General features: G+C 36.1%; 1 protein-coding gene across 2 annotated transcripts in view; it reads left to right on the top strand.

Moving 5' to 3' along the window:
• Window positions 1-72: 72 nt before the first annotated feature.
• MOSPD2 (motile sperm domain containing 2) overlaps window positions 73-17,825 on the top strand; it is a 31,657-nt gene continuing 13,904 nt past the window's right edge. Inside the window, exons 1-8 of one of the 2 annotated variants that reach the window (XM_065677416.1) lie at window positions 73-264; window positions 467-530; window positions 8,468-8,623; window positions 9,275-9,361; window positions 11,207-11,361; window positions 14,788-14,848; window positions 16,081-16,119; window positions 17,176-17,300. In XM_065677416.1, the coding sequence (XP_065533488.1) occupies window positions 256-264; window positions 467-530; window positions 8,468-8,623; window positions 9,275-9,361; window positions 11,207-11,361; window positions 14,788-14,848; window positions 16,081-16,119; window positions 17,176-17,300 (696 nt within the window). In that variant the 5' untranslated portion in view covers window positions 73-255. Of the gene's footprint in view, window positions 265-463; window positions 531-8,467; window positions 8,624-9,274; window positions 9,362-11,206; window positions 11,362-14,787; window positions 14,849-16,080; window positions 16,120-17,175; window positions 17,301-17,825 lie in introns of both variants that reach the window. The other variant, XM_065677415.1, reaches the window with a different exon arrangement.

Raw genomic sequence — 17,825 nt, 5'->3', positions numbered from 1 at the left:
GGAGCCAAAGGGTGAGCGCGCGCGCGCCAAAACTCCCGCCGCGGGAAGCATGACGGGAGGGGTAGTGGGCGGGGCCAGCGGCTCAGCCCCGGGAAGGGAGTGGGGCCGGCGGAGTGAGGCTCCTGGGTGGTTGGCGGTGCTGGTACTTCCCCTTGCCCTGCCCTTACCGGTGTCACGCAGCGCCTCGATCCCTGTTTCTCTGTTTCCCCGGCAGTCGTAGGCCTTGCTGCCGTGGTGTGGTGCCTTTGCTGGGCCATGGCGGAGGTGGGTACCTGCTCTCCGATACCCATTAACGGCTGCCAGCCCGCCGGGCCTCCCCTCCCCAGCCGGTAGCAGGTTGAGGGGTGAAGAGGAAGGGGTGGAGGTCGGATAGTGAGGGCCATACACTGGAGGGGCCGGGGTTGTGTCGGGCCTCTGCCTTTCTCGTCCTTTTACACCCCTCCTGTCTCGTGTGTCTCTTCAGCAGCGACAGGATAAGGCCGCTCTGGTGAGCGAGACTCGGCGGCGTTTCGAGGCGGAGTACCTGCTAGGTAAGCCCCTCGGCCGTGGCGGGGGAGGTCGGGGTGGGATGGGAGCTCTGTGGCTCTGGTCTCAGGGGCTCGCCCGGTGTCGCTGCTTTTCCCCTGTATGCTTCCTGTATCGCGTATTTCCCCAGTGAGTGGATGTTTCAGCCTTTTCTTCAGGTGGCCGGGTGGGGATGGTGCATAAAGCCGAGGTTTTCTTTTGGGGCTCTTGGTGCTGTCTGCTGGATCGCCGTCTTGGGCAACAAGACATGCCAGGGCAAAGGTCTGGGTCCTCTTGATTCATGTTTGCTTGGCTGTAGTGTGGGGTATGGGACGCTGCAATGCTTGGGCTTTTCGAGCATAAAACATGAGGTGTTGGAGCAGGGGGGAAGTGAGGGAAAGAATTCTGACTACGGCCAGTTTGTCAAGGAAAGAGTAAGTTTTACTTCACATTCGTGATTACCTTAATTAAAATATACTGCGTATCCAGCTCGCAAGTGCAAATGCTTTTAAACTTGTAAATGAAGGTAGGGAGGTTGCTGGGTATGCCTGGGGGAAAGGTAACACCTGGCTAAGCCGGGGGAGGGTTCCTTCATTTCAAGGTTTATTTGCATTGTTTATGATAGAAGAGTAGTAGAGTATGCTAACAACTGCAGTAAGCAGTACACTTCATTATGCCTGTCCAGAGGCTATCTATTAATAACATGCTTTTATCCAATTTTTAATGCAAATACAGTAAGAACCCAGTAGTTTAGGAGTTGCATACATCTCCTTTAATATAAGCCCCGGTCCTGCAAGCACATACTTTGCTTTGATGTTCCTCATCAGAATTGTTGAGGTTACCTAGCTATCCCTTTTATGTAAGGGTTACATGCTTCTATGACTTATTAGTAATTGGCTGTAGTATTTTTCTTGCTAACTTTGAGGATCTTGAGGTTGGTACAACTTTATTTCATATGGTTGCTCTGCCAACTTCTGTAAAGGAAACCTCTTTGGTCTCAGTTAGAGATGACCTATATGTCTAGCAAGATGACAAAGTTGCTAGAATAATACCTTGAAGGAGAGAGAGCTTATTTCACCATTTGATATTTCTGTGTGAATAAAGATGTCTTTGGCTGATGCTTAGCAGAGTGGAGGATCATCTTAAATGATAAATTATTTTGGCTGTTCATGTTTTCAGTTAATGTGTATATTTTCCTATGGTAGGTGATTCATCTTGTTTTGTATTCTATTATCCGAGAGTTGAACTTGTAAACAATAGCTTCAGAAAGCCTAGAAGTTCTTTGGGACAGTTGCTGCTAAAAGGGAGTATTTATTACCTTTTAAATTGAATTGTCCCTTACAGTCTTATAGTTCCACAAGTTTCTTTAGTTGCAGTGAAGCCTCTGTTGGGCTGCTTGTTACAGCCTTTAAAATAATTGAATACTGTTGCAAGGAAACTGTAATCCTGTTTGCAGTATTTTGAATGTATTTTCTCAGTAAGCCCATTTTTGGGTCATGATTTAGGACTCTTAGCCCTTTCAAGAAAATAGGATTAGGACTTTTGTGAGTTTACATTCTGAAGTCCCTCCCTCGAATTTAGGAATGCCTCAAGCAATTTAACATTGTTGTGCGCAATCCAAGTATGAAAAACACATGATTTTAGTTTAATGTGGTCCTTTGGCCTTTGCTGTGTATCTTCTAACATCTGTTCTTTTATGCTTCCTCTTACTTGAAAAATGATGTGGAGATAGACACTCCCAAGCATGTGACTTTGTGTTGTAAAGGTACAAATGCTTAATCTCCAGCAATTTTAATTTGCTTCAAAAACTAGGGCCACTGATTGAGGCACTCTGAGAAACTGATACTTTCTGTGAGAGTTTAGTGTGGTCATAGAACTAGGCCTCTGCAGAATGAACCTAATTCCATTTATGGGTGAGCTGCGAGTATTAAAATTTGAGTAAAATTTTCAGTAATTTTTGTTTCTGGGGGCTGCAGCTGTCACTGTTTTATTTTCCTTCTGAGGGAAATAGTGTTCCTGATTATTCTAGAAACTTTACATTTGTCTTATGAAGCGATTCTTCCATATATATATAGTTACTGGTTTCCCTCCCATAAGAAAGGGTTGCAGATGATCACAAATGCTATGATGGTCTTTCAATAATGTTTATTTTGTTGTGAAATGAAAACTTAGAGGGCCTTTGAAATCCTGATTTTTTGATTCAGGATATTTACTGGCAGAATACAATGTTTCAGATTGAAGTAGAATATACAGAAATATGTATAACTGGTTAAGGAAAGTCTAGTATTAAATCACATCTAATGCCGCATCTAATACATGTTGGAATATTTAGTATACAAGTTAGAACAAATAATACATTAGTTTTGACTGTTTTCAACGTAGGATCTGAAAAGTTTAAGGAGTTGAAAGCACCAAAAATGTTTTCTGAATTATACAGTTGTTTCATTTATGTGACTAAATCAAAGAATTGTTTCAATAGATACAGTTTGAAAAACATGGAGTCAGAGAACCTTATGGTTCATTTCCACAAAGTTTTCATGAGAACTTTCTTGTGTAAGTTGTTCAGCAAGTGTGGCCATTGAGGAGTTCTAGAAGGAACACTTGGCCACTGTGAGATCTTAACTGCAAAGTAGTGTTTAATGTTAACTGAGATCTTGTGGTGGTAGTTTTTTCCTCTTCAGTTAATCGTCTAGCAGTATTTGAAAGACAGCTCTAGTTCAGGTGAGGAATCCCTAGTAATGAAACTTGTTGCATTTATTTAAAAGGCATATTTCCAATACTGAAAAGTTCCTGTTAGTCCAGTAGACCAGCAAATGTTGTCTGATAGGGTAGGTGGACAGCATTTTATCTTTGCAGTCTGGGGGCCTAATTTCTGTTTTGTCTGTTTGGATTCTTTGTGAGAGTTGGTGATGTAAATGATTTGGGTGGTGACAGGAACAATGAAAACAAAAGGTTTATTTTCTAGTACTGACTGGTACTGTGTTTTCTAGCAAACAGTCTTGTCTTTTAGTGCATTTTCATTCCTTAGAGGATTTCTAAAATTAGCATTTATTTCTGGCTTATGGCTTTCCATTTTAGTGTTATGGTGGAAATTATTTATAATTAAATCTTGGTAGATTTTTTTCCATTCAGGAAGTCTTTTCTGTACATCCATTTGCATATTTACCATATTGCATTGCCTATATTCCCTGCCCCTTGCCATTTGTATCCTTTTCCTTTCTCTTGTAGGCAAAGCTTAATTGAAAAGAAAAAGTTTTTGCAAGAGAGGTTTCAAACTCCAATTTAAAAGATTAAATTTCATCATGACTTCCTTTAAGCTGGTAGCAAAATGTGCTTTGTTAATCATATTGGCTGGTTGCCAATAAAGTTTTAGACATGGGGTATCCTGAAAAAGCATAGTGATATGACTTTCATATATGATATAGTGGTATGTTTTTGATACCTCGTTATGTCTATTTATGCTCTGAAAAAAATCTTGTTTTCCCCAGTTCCTGGCTTTCAAGATAAGAACTACTTGAAGGATAAAACAGGAAACATGGATAGAATAAACCCCATACTTTTGTAGAAAGCTATGTGATATTATGCTTGAGCTTGCTAACGAAATTAGTCTTGAGTGTCACTGAGAGTGTTCAGTCTTGCTAAAAGTTTAAATTTATCATATTTTGTGGAGGGAGATATTTTACTTCTTTATTGCTGCTTGATTTTGTTGAAATAACTCCTTATTGAGGGAAATACTTATGTTTTCTTCCTCCCTGTGCTTGTATGGCTGCTGACCTCTAAGTTGCTTTCTTGATTTCCTCATCTAACACTTGGAGGCGCATACCTGAATGGCTGTAGTACTTAACTTAACATATTAAGCATGTACAGCAAATTAAAATGGGTTTCTCATCTCTAGTCAAGGTCAGAGGAATAATTATGACTGTTTCAAACCCGAGACTTGTTGGTTGAAATAGCTTAAGGCAGTAGTTAAATTGAGAGGCTTTGTGTAATGGAAACACTTGATATTCTTTGTTAATTTGCTTTTTCTCTAATTTTTTATACAATGAAGTTTTTGGTTTTTTTTTTTCCTCTGTTCAAAGGTATGGAGTTGCTATCCCATCTCAGCTTTGTGTATGACTTATTCTATAACATTTCTTTTCTAGATAAGAGTTGTTTCTGAAGGGAGGAGTCATTCCTACAGGTTGTGAATTCTGAACTTCTCTGGATTAATTTAGCGTGGGACTTAGCTGTGCTGTCAGCTTTTCAGTCTTGTAATCTTTCTTCTATTCTTGTTGAATATTTTCAAATTTCTCTTAGCTTTCCTAAAGCATGCGTGCCAGAAGAAAGCACAGCTGTGCAGCATTGGTCTTCTTGTAATGTAGACGGCACTTAAAAAAAGATGTGAAGAGAGGGGATGTTACGACTTGTGTGTCAAAGAATTTAATTAATTCTTCCAGTGAAGCTGTGGCAGTGAAATTTGTTTTAATTTAGTTCTGCATGATTCTGTAGTTCTTTTCAGAGCTGTTGTCTTGTGTTATACAGGATACTTTATGTTGGAAGATAGTAATTAAGTTGTAGAGTTCCACTGTAAGTTTCTCAGCTTGAAGACAACTACTGAAAGGGGAGAATGTGGTCATAGAAAGAACTGAACTTCTCACTTAAGCAAGAAAGAAGGCAGGCAGCTAACAGGAAGAAGCTGCATTCAAACCAAACTTTTTTTGTCTTCTCCTAGTCTTCACCCTTGACCTCAAATGTTTAATGAGGAAATGAAAGTAACTTTAAGTAGCTGTTTTTAAATTAAGGTTAAATAAAACTATGAACTTTGAAACATCTAAAATTATGCCTGAGATCTGGTCAGTCTTCTTGCTCACTCAAATTTTCATTGTTCGAAAAAAAAGTTTCCAGATGCCTACAGAATGATGGGAAATGCACAATTTTGAAGAGGAATTCCTGCTCTGAATTAATGTATTTTCAATGACTGGATTATTGGTAGGACTCCAACAATTTCATGTCACTCTGCTTTATATGTGTGAGATAAAACACCTTTCTTTTAGGAGGCAGATTTTGACTAGTTGTTCCTGACTTTGTGTGTGTTGTAGTATATATGTAAATTTAGATTATATGTGTCATCTTGTTGAGAATTTAGTTACTGAATAGAGGAAAAATATTTAAATTTTTTTCAGCTGTTCCTATGTGTGGATACAGCTTACGTATCATTGATGCTGAAAGTTTGGATAAAACGCTTTCTCTGTTCAGCTTTCACTTTAATTTTCTTCAAATATTCACAAGGTTATATTTCTATTATTTTTTAATATTATCTAAGTTCAGAGTTTGGGAACATTTGTTGGGGGCCCAGGTACGTGTGTTCTGAGGCACGTTCCATGTAATGATGTGTGAATGTTTTTAAGTTATTGTTTGATATAAAGTCTACTACTTTGTCATTTTGACTGCTCTGCTCAAAGAGATACTGGGAGCAAAGAAAATGTCCAGAAATATTATCCTCTTAGTTTTTACCTGTTGGTGCGTGGCTTTTTAATTACACAGAACCTAAAGCCCTTATACAAATAGGGTATACATGGAACTAATATCAGAAAAATACTTGGCTGATCGATTAACTGCAGTCCCTCTTAGCGGGAAGCTAGTGTGTGTTAGATTTTATTAAACCAAGTCAGAGTAAGGTAGCTCAGGCACTGAAGTTATACAATACTGATGTTAAAGTAAATCTTTGTTCTTGCAAAGCCCTAGTTTACTGTGGCTATGGGTAGCAATATGTGGCTTTAATAGTCAATATACCATATTGAATAATACATAGTATAGAACAGCCAGTATACCATGGCTAAGAGAAGCAAGTGCTTCTCTTCCTTTAATTGACTGTGAATGTGCCAGTTAGTTGTATATGACAAAATCTTTGAAGAGGATTTAGGTTGGAATGCATGTTACATGAGGAGAGGCTGTAGAATCTTTCTGCCCTTTTGTGTTTTCAAAACTTGACTGAAAAAGGTACTTAGCAACCTGTTTGAATTTGTCAGTTAGCCTTGCTGTGGGCAGGAGTTGGGACTGATATGACCTGCGGAAATACTCTCCAATTTTATTTTTTAATAATTCCAACTTGAAACTAGGTACTCCTAGCATTTCTCAGGCAGAAATGTCCAAATAGTAAATCCCTGGGGGGGGTGGGGGGATAGTAAATGAAATTTCAAAGGGGGATAATCAAATTTCAAATGAGCAGTTGAGACTTTACAAAATTTAACACTCAGAATCTTTGCAACTTGTTCTATCTGTGGTTGACTTAGAGCCACAGAAAAACAGCATTTCAATCTTATGCTGAGTGTTCACTTTAATGGGCTTTGTCAGAATATAGGGAATGATCTGTCTGGGGCAACAGACATTTCTCATATGGAAATTATGAGAGAAGGAACTGAAATAGTGAAAGGTTTTAGTGGGTTGGAGGTTTTGGGGCAGAGAGGAGAAAGTAGGACTCTAAAATAAGGGAAAGTGGGATTTGACTGTAGGCTTGGCTAAGGTACAAGGTAGGGTAGTAGGATGGGATCCAGGGAAGGAGAAATAAGAGACCCGATGAAGAAGGAACCGAGTAGATAACATATATGAGAAGCAATTGGATGGGAAGAAATGCACTGGGGGAGTGCAACTATAATAACTCCTAGTGGATGGATGCATTTAAACTGGGTGTATTCTTACAGTTATATTAGCTAATTTGTGCCAGGCAACAGTATAAATAGAAAGACAAGTAAAATAGGTCATACCTTTGCATGTAGGCCAGTAAAACTAAAAATAGTGGTAAAACTTAATGGTGTCCTTTTCTTAACATCTTTCTCGAGAGTTACAAAGTCTGAAATACACATCCCTACAAGTGTCAGGTCACGGTTCTAAATAGTTAGATTATGATGGTCCTGAAAGCAGCTACTTTGATTTCCTGAAAATAGCTACTTTGGATTTATTGCTACTGACAGAGGAACAGTCTTTCCAGTATGTTAAAATTAACATCTCTTTTATTAGCAACCAGTCTTAACTTTTTCAATGCTAATAGCAATAATTTTAAGTGAATAGCTTAAGAGCTTATGTGGTTTTTAGTAGCTAGGAAAGAGATTTCTACCAGTGTCTTCTGCTTTCAGAAGTCTGTTTCTATCATGGGAGCTTACTTGATTTACATTTCAATTATGCAGATTTCTCTGACAGAGAGGAACATTGATCTAAAAGCTTAGCCTTTGTTTAAAGATACGTACAATAAAAAATAGGACCAGTTAGGCATTTGATTTTACAAACTTTTATGTTTGAAAAATAGTTAAGAAGAAGAAAATGAAGTAAGGAGCAGCAGCACTATTTCATCCAAAGTACTTCCTAAAGCATGTTAACCTAGTACCCTGCTGCTAACCTGATACAAGAAGAATTTGAACCTTGGGAGTTTTGTACTGCTCTAGCATCGCATGTAATTTGTGTTCATAAGGTAACAATTTCTAACAAGTGTAGAATGTGTAGTCCTGTTAAAGAAAACAATTTTATTTAATGCAGTGTTGTATAGTGTGTGATCAAAAGTAGTCATTTTAACATCTCGTCTGGCTTTCTGATGCCTGTAAGTTTGAGAAGTCAAGCTTGAACTAATGATGCTTAGTGTATACAATATACATTCATCAGTACACAGATTCTTAGACTGTATATTAATTTTATGTTAATTATAGAAACCTGGGTTTTTTTTTGAAAAATTATATTTTCCCTTCTTATTTTCTTTTTTTTTTTTAAAGAATCGCAGAAAATATTTTTCTAGTGAAAATAATCTTGTAGTTGTTCCTAGATGTCACCAACAGTAGACAGACATTTTTAATCCATTTCTTGTGCTGTGCTTTGCTTAAGTTTGAGACTGCAAAAGAATCTGTATACATGCCAGATGCTCATATTGAAACTTGACAAATCCTTTAATGTTTTCATAGCAAATGCTATATTCTTACAATAATTGATTTATTTGTAGATAAATCAGATAAATACGATTCTAGAGATGTGGAAAGGCTTCAGCAAGATGATAAATGGATTGAAAATTATCTGATTTGGCGTCATGATGTTGTGGATGATACATTAAAGATGATTGATGAAAGCTTTCAGTGGAGGAAGGAGTATACAGTTAATGGTAAGCTATGCTAAATAACGATTTTGATGGTGTACATTGCTTTTCTAATGAGCAACAACTGATTTCTGTATGTAGTTTCATAATGTGCCTTTTAAAGTTATGTAAGTACCACAGGGTGTGTGTGCGGGGGGTGGGAATTAGAACTATTGCTTTTTATGTTTATCAGCACTGAATGGAGTCCTTAAAAAAAAAAAAAAAGCAGATAACAACAAAACCCCTCAGAGAAACCAGGGTTCTATTGTTGTCATAGTAGCACTGGTCTGGCACCCTAAGTAGAATAGGTCTGAGTTTTATATTGTTACGTTTTGAAGGTGAGCTCTCTCTACAGGACTTCACAATCTGAATTAAATGTTAGAGCAAGAGGGGCTTCAGATATGAGCAAAAATATACATTTGCAGTACTTTTGTTTTACGTCAGGTTTTTTTATCCTTCTTCCTAAATAGATCCTACTCTACAGCATGAGAGGAAGAAGATAGTAAAGATTTCAAGAGAGTTCAGTATTTGTATTAGTTTAGTAAAGGCCTTGGAAAGTGGGTTATAAAAACATTTTTCTGTTTTGTTGCTAGATGTCTGCATTTTTAGTGACATCTGTTAAATTACAATGTGATTACTAATATGGCTACTGAGATAATATTTCGTTTGGTTTTGCAGACTTGACAGAATCTGTCATTCCAAAATGGTTATTTGAAAACGGTTCTCTCTTTCTGCATGGATATGATAAAGAGGGCTATAAATTATGTAAGTTACACAAAATATAATATTTTCAGTCACCGATCATTATTTTTGTTTCCAGATTACCATCTATTCTGAAAAATAAATGTTTTAAAAATAGAAGAAGGTACAAACTGGCAACCAGTTTTTACTAAAAATGAGAATGGTAATTTTTAGTATGTCTTTGGATCACAGAAGTGGAATGAGGCAACTTCATTAGCAGTTTTCAAAAATCATAAAACTCTGTCCTAATTATAATGCAACCTTTAACTTTCCTTTACATGGTTTCTGTACCTACTGTGGTGAGTATGTGACTAGTATAAGTGTTCATTACAGTGCATTGTCATTGCTTTTCTAGCAGCCCACATACTTGCAGTGGCTTTGGTTTTTTTCAGTTTTTCTGATGTCCTTGAAATGTTCAGTAACAGCATGGACAGCTCACAATTGTTGAAGTCTCAAGTTGTATGATTAATTTCTAGTAGTTAAAGAATTAGATTTATGGGGAACCAGTAAATATTGCCCGAAATACTCCCAAATTTATTTAATAATCTAATATAGATGGTCAATATTGTGACAGCAGATTAATTCATAGAAAATATGTTACATATTTACTTTTAATTAAGCTTAAATCCTGTGAAGCAAAAGTGGCTTTTTAAGCAAATGTCTCATGAGGCTTTCCAAGCAGTGATCTTGAACCTTGAAAAAGACCAAAAATTTAAATATGAAATTCTGCTTTTCCTTGGTTTCCATGGGCTAGTTTGTACTTCCAGAAATAGTCTAACAGCCCAGTTTTCTACAGAAATTACTATGTTTTAAACACCAATACAATTTTCTATTAAAAAAAAAAATCAGAAAAAATGCAGGTTTTATTCTATAACTGTGTTTTGTCAAACTGTCCCTTTTCTTATCATTATAAGTTATCAGTGCTGTATGAAAAATTGCTGCTCTGTTACGCTTCATGGTTTTCTTTTGTCTTCCAGGGTATTCAAGGGTAAGTGGTAGTGATACCTTTTTTTATAGCACTTAGAAATCTGCGTGTGATTATACTGGGTGGTTCCAATTGGTGAGATAGGGAGGGAAGTAGGAAAAACCATTAGTTCCTTGCATCAGTGCTTGGACTGAGAAAATTATGCAATCATTTCATGACAAGAGTGTGAAAGCTGGATAAATAATTTGATTTTATTTTCACTGCAACATGACTAATGTCTCAATTTGCCATACCTGAAGTGTTTCTTCTGTGAATGTTACTTGGGTCAGAATATCTGACTTGGTGTGCAAATTCAGATTCTGTCATAATGAAGAGTTCCTTGTTAGTTAACATTTGAGTCTGCATTCTCCATTCTTATTCTGCTATGTAAAACAGACATTTCAAAGTATAAAGAAGTTTTTCAAGAACTATTGATAACTTTCACAAGAGCCCTGTGTTTGAAATTGGTTTGAAATTGTTTTGAAATTCTGAACTCACAGTATCTACTTAATATGCTGCATGATTTCACAACCACAACAATACTTAGAATATATGCAGAACATGATATTAGGACTACATGATTTAATTTGAAATAATGAAATTATGATCCAGAAAAAAGTAGCCTTTATAGACATGACAAGTATTTTTCTACTCTACTGTTTGTGCTGTAATTCTTTGTATTTTCAATTTTTAAAAATTTCTGTTATTAAAATGTGAGCAAGGAAAAGGTGGTGAAAATGCAATTGCTTCTCTGGCTGTTCAGTGGCCATAGAATCAGTAGAAGTGCGGACTGCAAACTCGGAGGAGTTAATAAATTTCAGTGCATCTTGTATAGTTAATTGCATAGTGTTTTCTGTTAATATGGATCTGTTTTTTCAATTTTTATGTGTTTTTCTTCTCACAAGTTTGGTTCAGAGTGAAGCATCATATAAGAGATCCAAAACAGCAGCTTGAGAAAAAGAAACTGGTAGCTTTTTGGTTAGAACATTATGCCAAGAGAGATCATGGAAAGCCCTTAACAGTGGTATTTGATATGTCTGAAACTGGTATCAGTCACATAGTAAGTACTTTTATTGTGCTTTTCTTATTGCTTTCTGAATTATGTAACCTATGTCTCTAGAAAAATAGAAGTCCCTGTGCAGTCCTTGACATAACAGTTGCTTACATCAGTGGTACATAGGGCTTTTTCCCATGACATGAGCAATTTCCAAAATCATTTGTTTATATATTAAACTTTAAGTCTTGTGCAGCACAAAATTGCCTTTAGTTTGGAGGCTAGGCCAAAATAACTATATATAGTAGTTCACCAGCTTGGTTTGTCAGTTGTCATATATGATAGTGGCAGAACTTAGTTTTTAAGCACCCAAAACGCAATAGGCTGAGCCATCTTTTATTGTGAGTACAGCTGCTGCTGCTTCTTCAACAGCTTTGTTTTCATTGTCATCCTCTTTTTTGGATAAACCAGTCAGTCGAGTGAAGGATGGAAAAAGGGAATAGTGGTGAAAGACGCAGTGGCTGAAATTTTTGAGAATGATAATCTGTTCTGATAAGTCAGCATCTTCAGTTGACAGTTCTGATCCTGGTCCTGCCTCTCTGTCCTCCGTGCTATGTATGCTCTCCCTGGTTATTTAAATTGTGGTCATTTCTAAAGTCCCTGCATGCAACTCCACCAACTTGAAATTCCATTTTCTAGGTATTTGGAATAAGTATTTAAAAAATAATTTCTTACCAATTAGTCATATGTCAAGTCAGTAGTCTGCTTTGGGAATTACTTAGAGATTTATTGTAGTTACACACAGGTTTGGGTAATTCCTTTCCTGAGGTAAACTTCAGAGAATACCTAAGTTTAGATGCTCATTGGAATTCAGAAAATGTTCATGTATGTTACCCGAAACTTAAAAATGCATTTAAGAATGGTTCCTGACTTGATAGTCTTAAGAACTGTTAAGTTCTGTGCCTGTATGGAAAAGTGGAAGATTTAAAGAATGTGATTTATGGGGTTTTGAATTTTCAAAACCGTTATTTATTGTTTCTTTGGCCATAATATTTCATAAACTGATCCTGAAAAAAATGCTGTGAAATGTTAAAATTTCCTCCAAACTCCTCTCCATGGAATATTCTTACTTTGGAAAACCAGTAGTTGAGTATCTTTTCATTTTCTCTAAAGCTTTTACAAAGCATATAAGTATCTGGTTTTATATAACATCTGGAATTTTGTAGCGTTTGAGGACACTCAGTATTTGCTTTTGCTTCAGTGCTTCTTGCACCCTATGTGAACGTTGTAACTTGGAGGAACAGTGCAGGAGGTGACATTTGAGTAATTTTAATGTAGATAGGTAAAAATCTACAGAGTTCTCTGTCATTTTCTTCAGCAGAGTTCAATAGAGAAGTACATTTTTAGCACTCACTTTAACAAGAAGAATCTAAGCTGGTTTAGACTGCGAGATGAAGATCTTTCCTATCATGATACATTTATAGATCTCATCTAATAACTAAAAGTCTCCCAGATTGTCTGTAGATTAAAAAAGAAGTAGTCTTATTTCCACAGAATCTTGAAAAATTTCTTGTCATGCTATCCTGCCGTTTTTACAGCAATGGCTAAAACTTGTTTGTTGTTCCTTCTTTGTAGTGTAGTGGGAATGCATTTAAATATAAAAAAAAAAAAAAACAAACTTCCTTTCTGCCTTTTTCAGAAAAGATTAATGTTGCATTAGGACCTTGCAGCTATGCAATACAGGGCCGCAAGCTTTTGAGAAGATATTTTAACAAATAAATATGGTTTAATTCAGTTTTGCAAGGCAGGATTGGTGCTCTTATCTGTACTATCCAAAATCCTAAAGATGATACAGGAGCCATGTTTTTCTATAGCAAGAATAGAGGATTTTAATAGTTTCCTTGATGTGAAAAAGCAACTTAGTTTGGGTTTTATGGGGCATATCTTGAAGCAACTTTTTTCTAATGTCTTTGGGACTCCCAGAGATAACACTGAGACAGCAAGTGCTGTCCGTAAGTGTCCCATTGTACAGTGTTGCTGTGTAGTTAGAACATGTCTTACAGAACAGAAATATATTTTTAATGGCTGTTTGTACCCATGTAGAGAGTTGAAAAAATTTATCCTAAAAGAACTTGGATTTGTGAGTTCTTTTCCAGAGCATGCTTCATTTGTTTGTTCCATAGATCTCTATACACATCTATGTCAGCTTTTATCACTGGTCTGCAGCCAGGTAATTCTAATAGCTTATGACTTGTTGCACCAGTTCAGGTAACTAGAATAGATGCAGTTATTGAATGGTTTGCTGAAATCTGTACTTCTAATTCCAGACCTTGATCACAGTAATGGATCCAGCCTCCTAAAATCTGATAGTGCTGCTTTTGGATAGGCAGTGGAATAAAGAGCAGCATTCTTCTTAATGCACAGGAGATTCTAATCAATTCTTGGGAATCTATCACTGTGTTTATGCTGTTAAATGAAAGATACTGTATTTAGTAAAAGCAACAGCCAGTTGAGATAAATACTTGTATTAAGGCTACCTTCTGTCTCTAAAGATAAGCTTTCAGCTAGTGTTCCGTTACTGAAGCTACTAATAAAGCTTTCAGGTTGTGGGTAATGCTTTTATGCAGGGTGTTGTGATTATTTTGTTTTTACTTCTTTTTTTCCTCTCTGTCTGCAAATGTTGTAATAGCCTGTTTGTATCACTTTAGGAGCCTGTTCTCCATAGCATTTTTTACTGTTATGACAGGCTTTGGATCCTCTGTCAACAATATATTTTGTACTGTTTCTTAAAGTAATAGTAGTGGTCACTCCTGTTAGAAGCACTGGGGAAAGTATGAGTATTCATGGCAGGCTTCCCACCTAACCAAAGTACCTTACTGTGGTAAAGCATCTCTTTATATCTGTTTCATAAAATTCCTTTTTTTTGCCCTTCATTGTGTAGTCAGTTCTATTATAACTGGATTTTGTGATGGAGACTTGGCTGTACTCTTTCAGTGCTGCTGCTCATTGGATGGAATCACCCTGAAAATCGGTGGTATACAAGCAGCTCTTTTGAGAGCTGCCTCTGGCCACAATTTTTCTGCATACCACAAACTAATGCAGTAGTATATTAAACAATATGTAAGATAAGTTATTGAAGGGAAATGTTTAATGCTCTCTCGTGTAAGGCTTTGAGATAATCTGTTAGGCTTCTCTAGTACTAATGGTTTATTTTTCCTTTATCTTTCCTGTACAGCTTAAATCCCACTGATACTATTGCAGTACTTTAGATACCTAACTTACCCCACTGAGAATAGGTCTGTTAACTTCTTTGCGTTTTAATGAAGTGAAAAGCATTGCATTGAGTTAGGGTGATGTTTGTAGTATGTGTACAATTTGAATATAGATTACGAGATAAGTATTTTATGCTATTCAGTAAATGCCTTAGTTTAACTAAGCCTGCATTTTTCATGTTCTGATTTACATTGCATTCACTCTCTGCATTTATTTTAGGACTTGGATTTTGTTCGGTTTATTGTCAACTGTTTTACAGATTATTACCCAAACTTTCTAAGTAAGTAACATGTATTAGCTCTTAAGCACTGGAGACTTGTGTAATAATAGCATTTCATAATATCACAGATGATGGGGAAAAACTAAGTCTTGGGGGGGGGGGTGTCATCTTTTTGCATGTGCTTTATGTGGTAACTACATAAAATACATGGACGTTACAGATTCAGAGTATTTTTGTGCTCATGAGTCAACACAAATTTGTATTGTAAATAAACATATTCATAAAAAATCAACTGTCTCTTTTCATGAAGTAATAATCTAAGACATGTTTTTAAGGATTAAAAATCTAATAGAACTTATCTGGCCTGTTTTTTCGTTTGCTACTTGTTACTTGGTTAGAAGCTTCGCAAACTTGTGTGACAGTTTATATCCTTTATGAGTCTTCAGGGGACAAAGAATGAATAGCTATAGAAGATTTTAGGGAGCAATTGTTTACTCTTGACAGGAATTAGGCAAGTTCGTGTGTGTGCTTGGAAAAACTTGCATACTTGCCTGCTATTATTTATTTATTTATTTATTTATTTATTTTAGTGGATAGGCAAACACCAAATAGCTCTTGCTAGCTCTTCTTAAATGAGTCATAAATTTTAGGTGAAAATATGTCTGTAAATTTTGAAAATCTGTATAGCAGCTGCTTAAAGTCTGAATATTAGATTTCACCTTGCTGATCAAAGTTCAAAACTTTTATCATATACCAAATTTAAAGACAAGTGCAACATCATGTTTTTTTGACATTCAGGAGAAATTTCACTTGAGTCAAAGGACTTTTCAGACTTCTGCTAAAACAAAGCAAGCTTAGAAAAAAATGTAGATTTACAAAGACACTTGCTATTTGTTTAGAAGAAGGGGTGCTGAATATATGAGTCAAACTTCCTTTTCCATTCAATAGTTGCTTTTCAAGGGCAGGCTGAATCCTACCGCTCTCTGCCTTATTTGGGAAGATTAATTATAAGTAACAGTATGTCAGCAAAATTCTGTATTATACACAGTTTATACACTTCTCTGGGATACTACTTTTCTAAGTGTTAGCTGTTTCCTTAGAAGGTGTTTTTATATTATAATAGAAATAGATCTATACAGTTATACAAAATTGCTTCTACTGGGAGGTGAACATGGAAGTTTCTAAAAATGAGTATTCACTTTTTACATTACCATTATTGCTGTGCTTTCTCTTAAACAGAAAAATATGTAACACTTGGCATTAAAGACTGTTTCTTCTTTTTGTCTTTTCAGCAAAGATAGTTATCTTTGAAATGCCATGGATAATGAATGGTGAGTTGTTTGGTTTTGTGGTTTTGGGGGTTTTCTTTTTTAGATGCTGATGATTTTTTTATTTATTCTTTTTTTTTTTTTTTATGCTACTGCATAGATAGGAAGCACTTTTCTGCTCTGCATAGATACCACCAAATTATGAGAATTGTTAAACGCCTTTAAATTTTTCAGTTAGTGGATTGCATACTTTTTTTTGTTTTTCCTTCTAGCATTGTATTTTGCATCATACTTCAAATGGAGTCTGTATTCAACCTGTTATCTGTAAAGCTTGGGAAATCTTGATATTTAGTCTACTCCTTGAATGTTTCAAACTGTTTCTTTTCAAAGCTAGGTCTGTTCATAATCTAGGAATACTGTCATCAACAAATGATGGACACTTGTAACCAGCCAAAAAGTAGAATACACAATTTAAGATAGATGCCTGAGGCGGGGTACAGATACTAGTACATATGTTTTTATGTGTATACTTCAATAACTATCTTCAATTATAATGTATATGAGAAACATGTTATTCCTGTATTTTTACTATATGAATACATATTTAAGTGCTGGCCTTATATATTTCTGTATATTCATGTTTTACCATCACTGAAATAACTGTGGTGCTTGCAAATCCTCTGTAGACATAAAGAGTTGTCCTTTAAAGCAGCAAAACATCTCCGCAAAGAAGAGTGTATACCTATCGCTCTCAACCTCTTGTCCCTCAGATTTGGAAATATAATTGGTTTTGCTCCCTCAGTACTTTCTGGGCTAAATTCTAAGACAAGTTACTGACTGAGATATTCTTTCTGTGAGGGCCTGTGATCTAACTGCATTCATCTATGGAAAAGTATATGTCAATAAAATATTTTCTCTGTAAATAATAAATGCTCTTTTCCTTGCACTGTGTATCCCTATTCTAATAGATAGTTTCACAGCAGGTCCTGCCATATCTTATGGGATGTAGCTCACTTGTGTTCAGTAAGGTCTACCAATGCACTGGAAAAAAAAAAAAACTGAAAAAAACCCTTCCTGACAACTTATGTGTTCCTTTTTGTTTGTCTGTTTGTTTTAAAGCTGCTTTTAAAATTGTGAAGGGTTGGCTTGGCCCAGATGCAATAAGCATGTTAAAGTTCACAAACAAGAGTGATGTACAGGAATACATTAGTGGAGAGTATCTCCCACCTCACATGGGTGGAACTGTAAGTATATTAACATTTCATGGTCCTTTTGTGATAGACTGAGACACCTATACAAATGATATATGTGGGGTCGAGAGTTGGCACTTCATGGATGTGAAGTTTCTTGAAGTTGTTCTGCCAATGATAATTTGTAAATCATATTAATATAAAGTAGATTAATGACAATTTTGTATCTGGCAGTCTTAAGTACAGAAATAACTTTCTGAATCACTTACCCACTTCTAAGTCACTGGAAACCACGTAGCTTTTTAGACCTTAAAAAAAAAAAAAATCCATTTTAACTGTCATTCTTCCTCCTATTCTTTTTTTTTTTCCCTCCCACCTGATGAATTTGAGATTGTGTTGCTTAATAAAATATTTTCTGTGAACAGAAAATAGGCTTCGTGGCCCTCAGTTTTGATCCTGCTCCAAAGCTGCTATTCATTAAAGATAATTATATTGCTATTATTTTGTCTTTGCTGTCTCTAGGGCTGCATTTTAAGACATGGCTGTAGAAGATCCTTTTTAAAAGGGTATAATAGAGCT

The sequence above is a fragment of the Lathamus discolor genome, chromosome 4, assembly GCF_037157495.1.
Source record: "Lathamus discolor isolate bLatDis1 chromosome 4, bLatDis1.hap1, whole genome shotgun sequence".
Lineage (NCBI taxonomy): Eukaryota > Metazoa > Chordata > Aves > Psittaciformes > Psittacidae > Lathamus > Lathamus discolor.
This window is presented reverse-complemented; position numbering and strand designations above follow the sequence as displayed.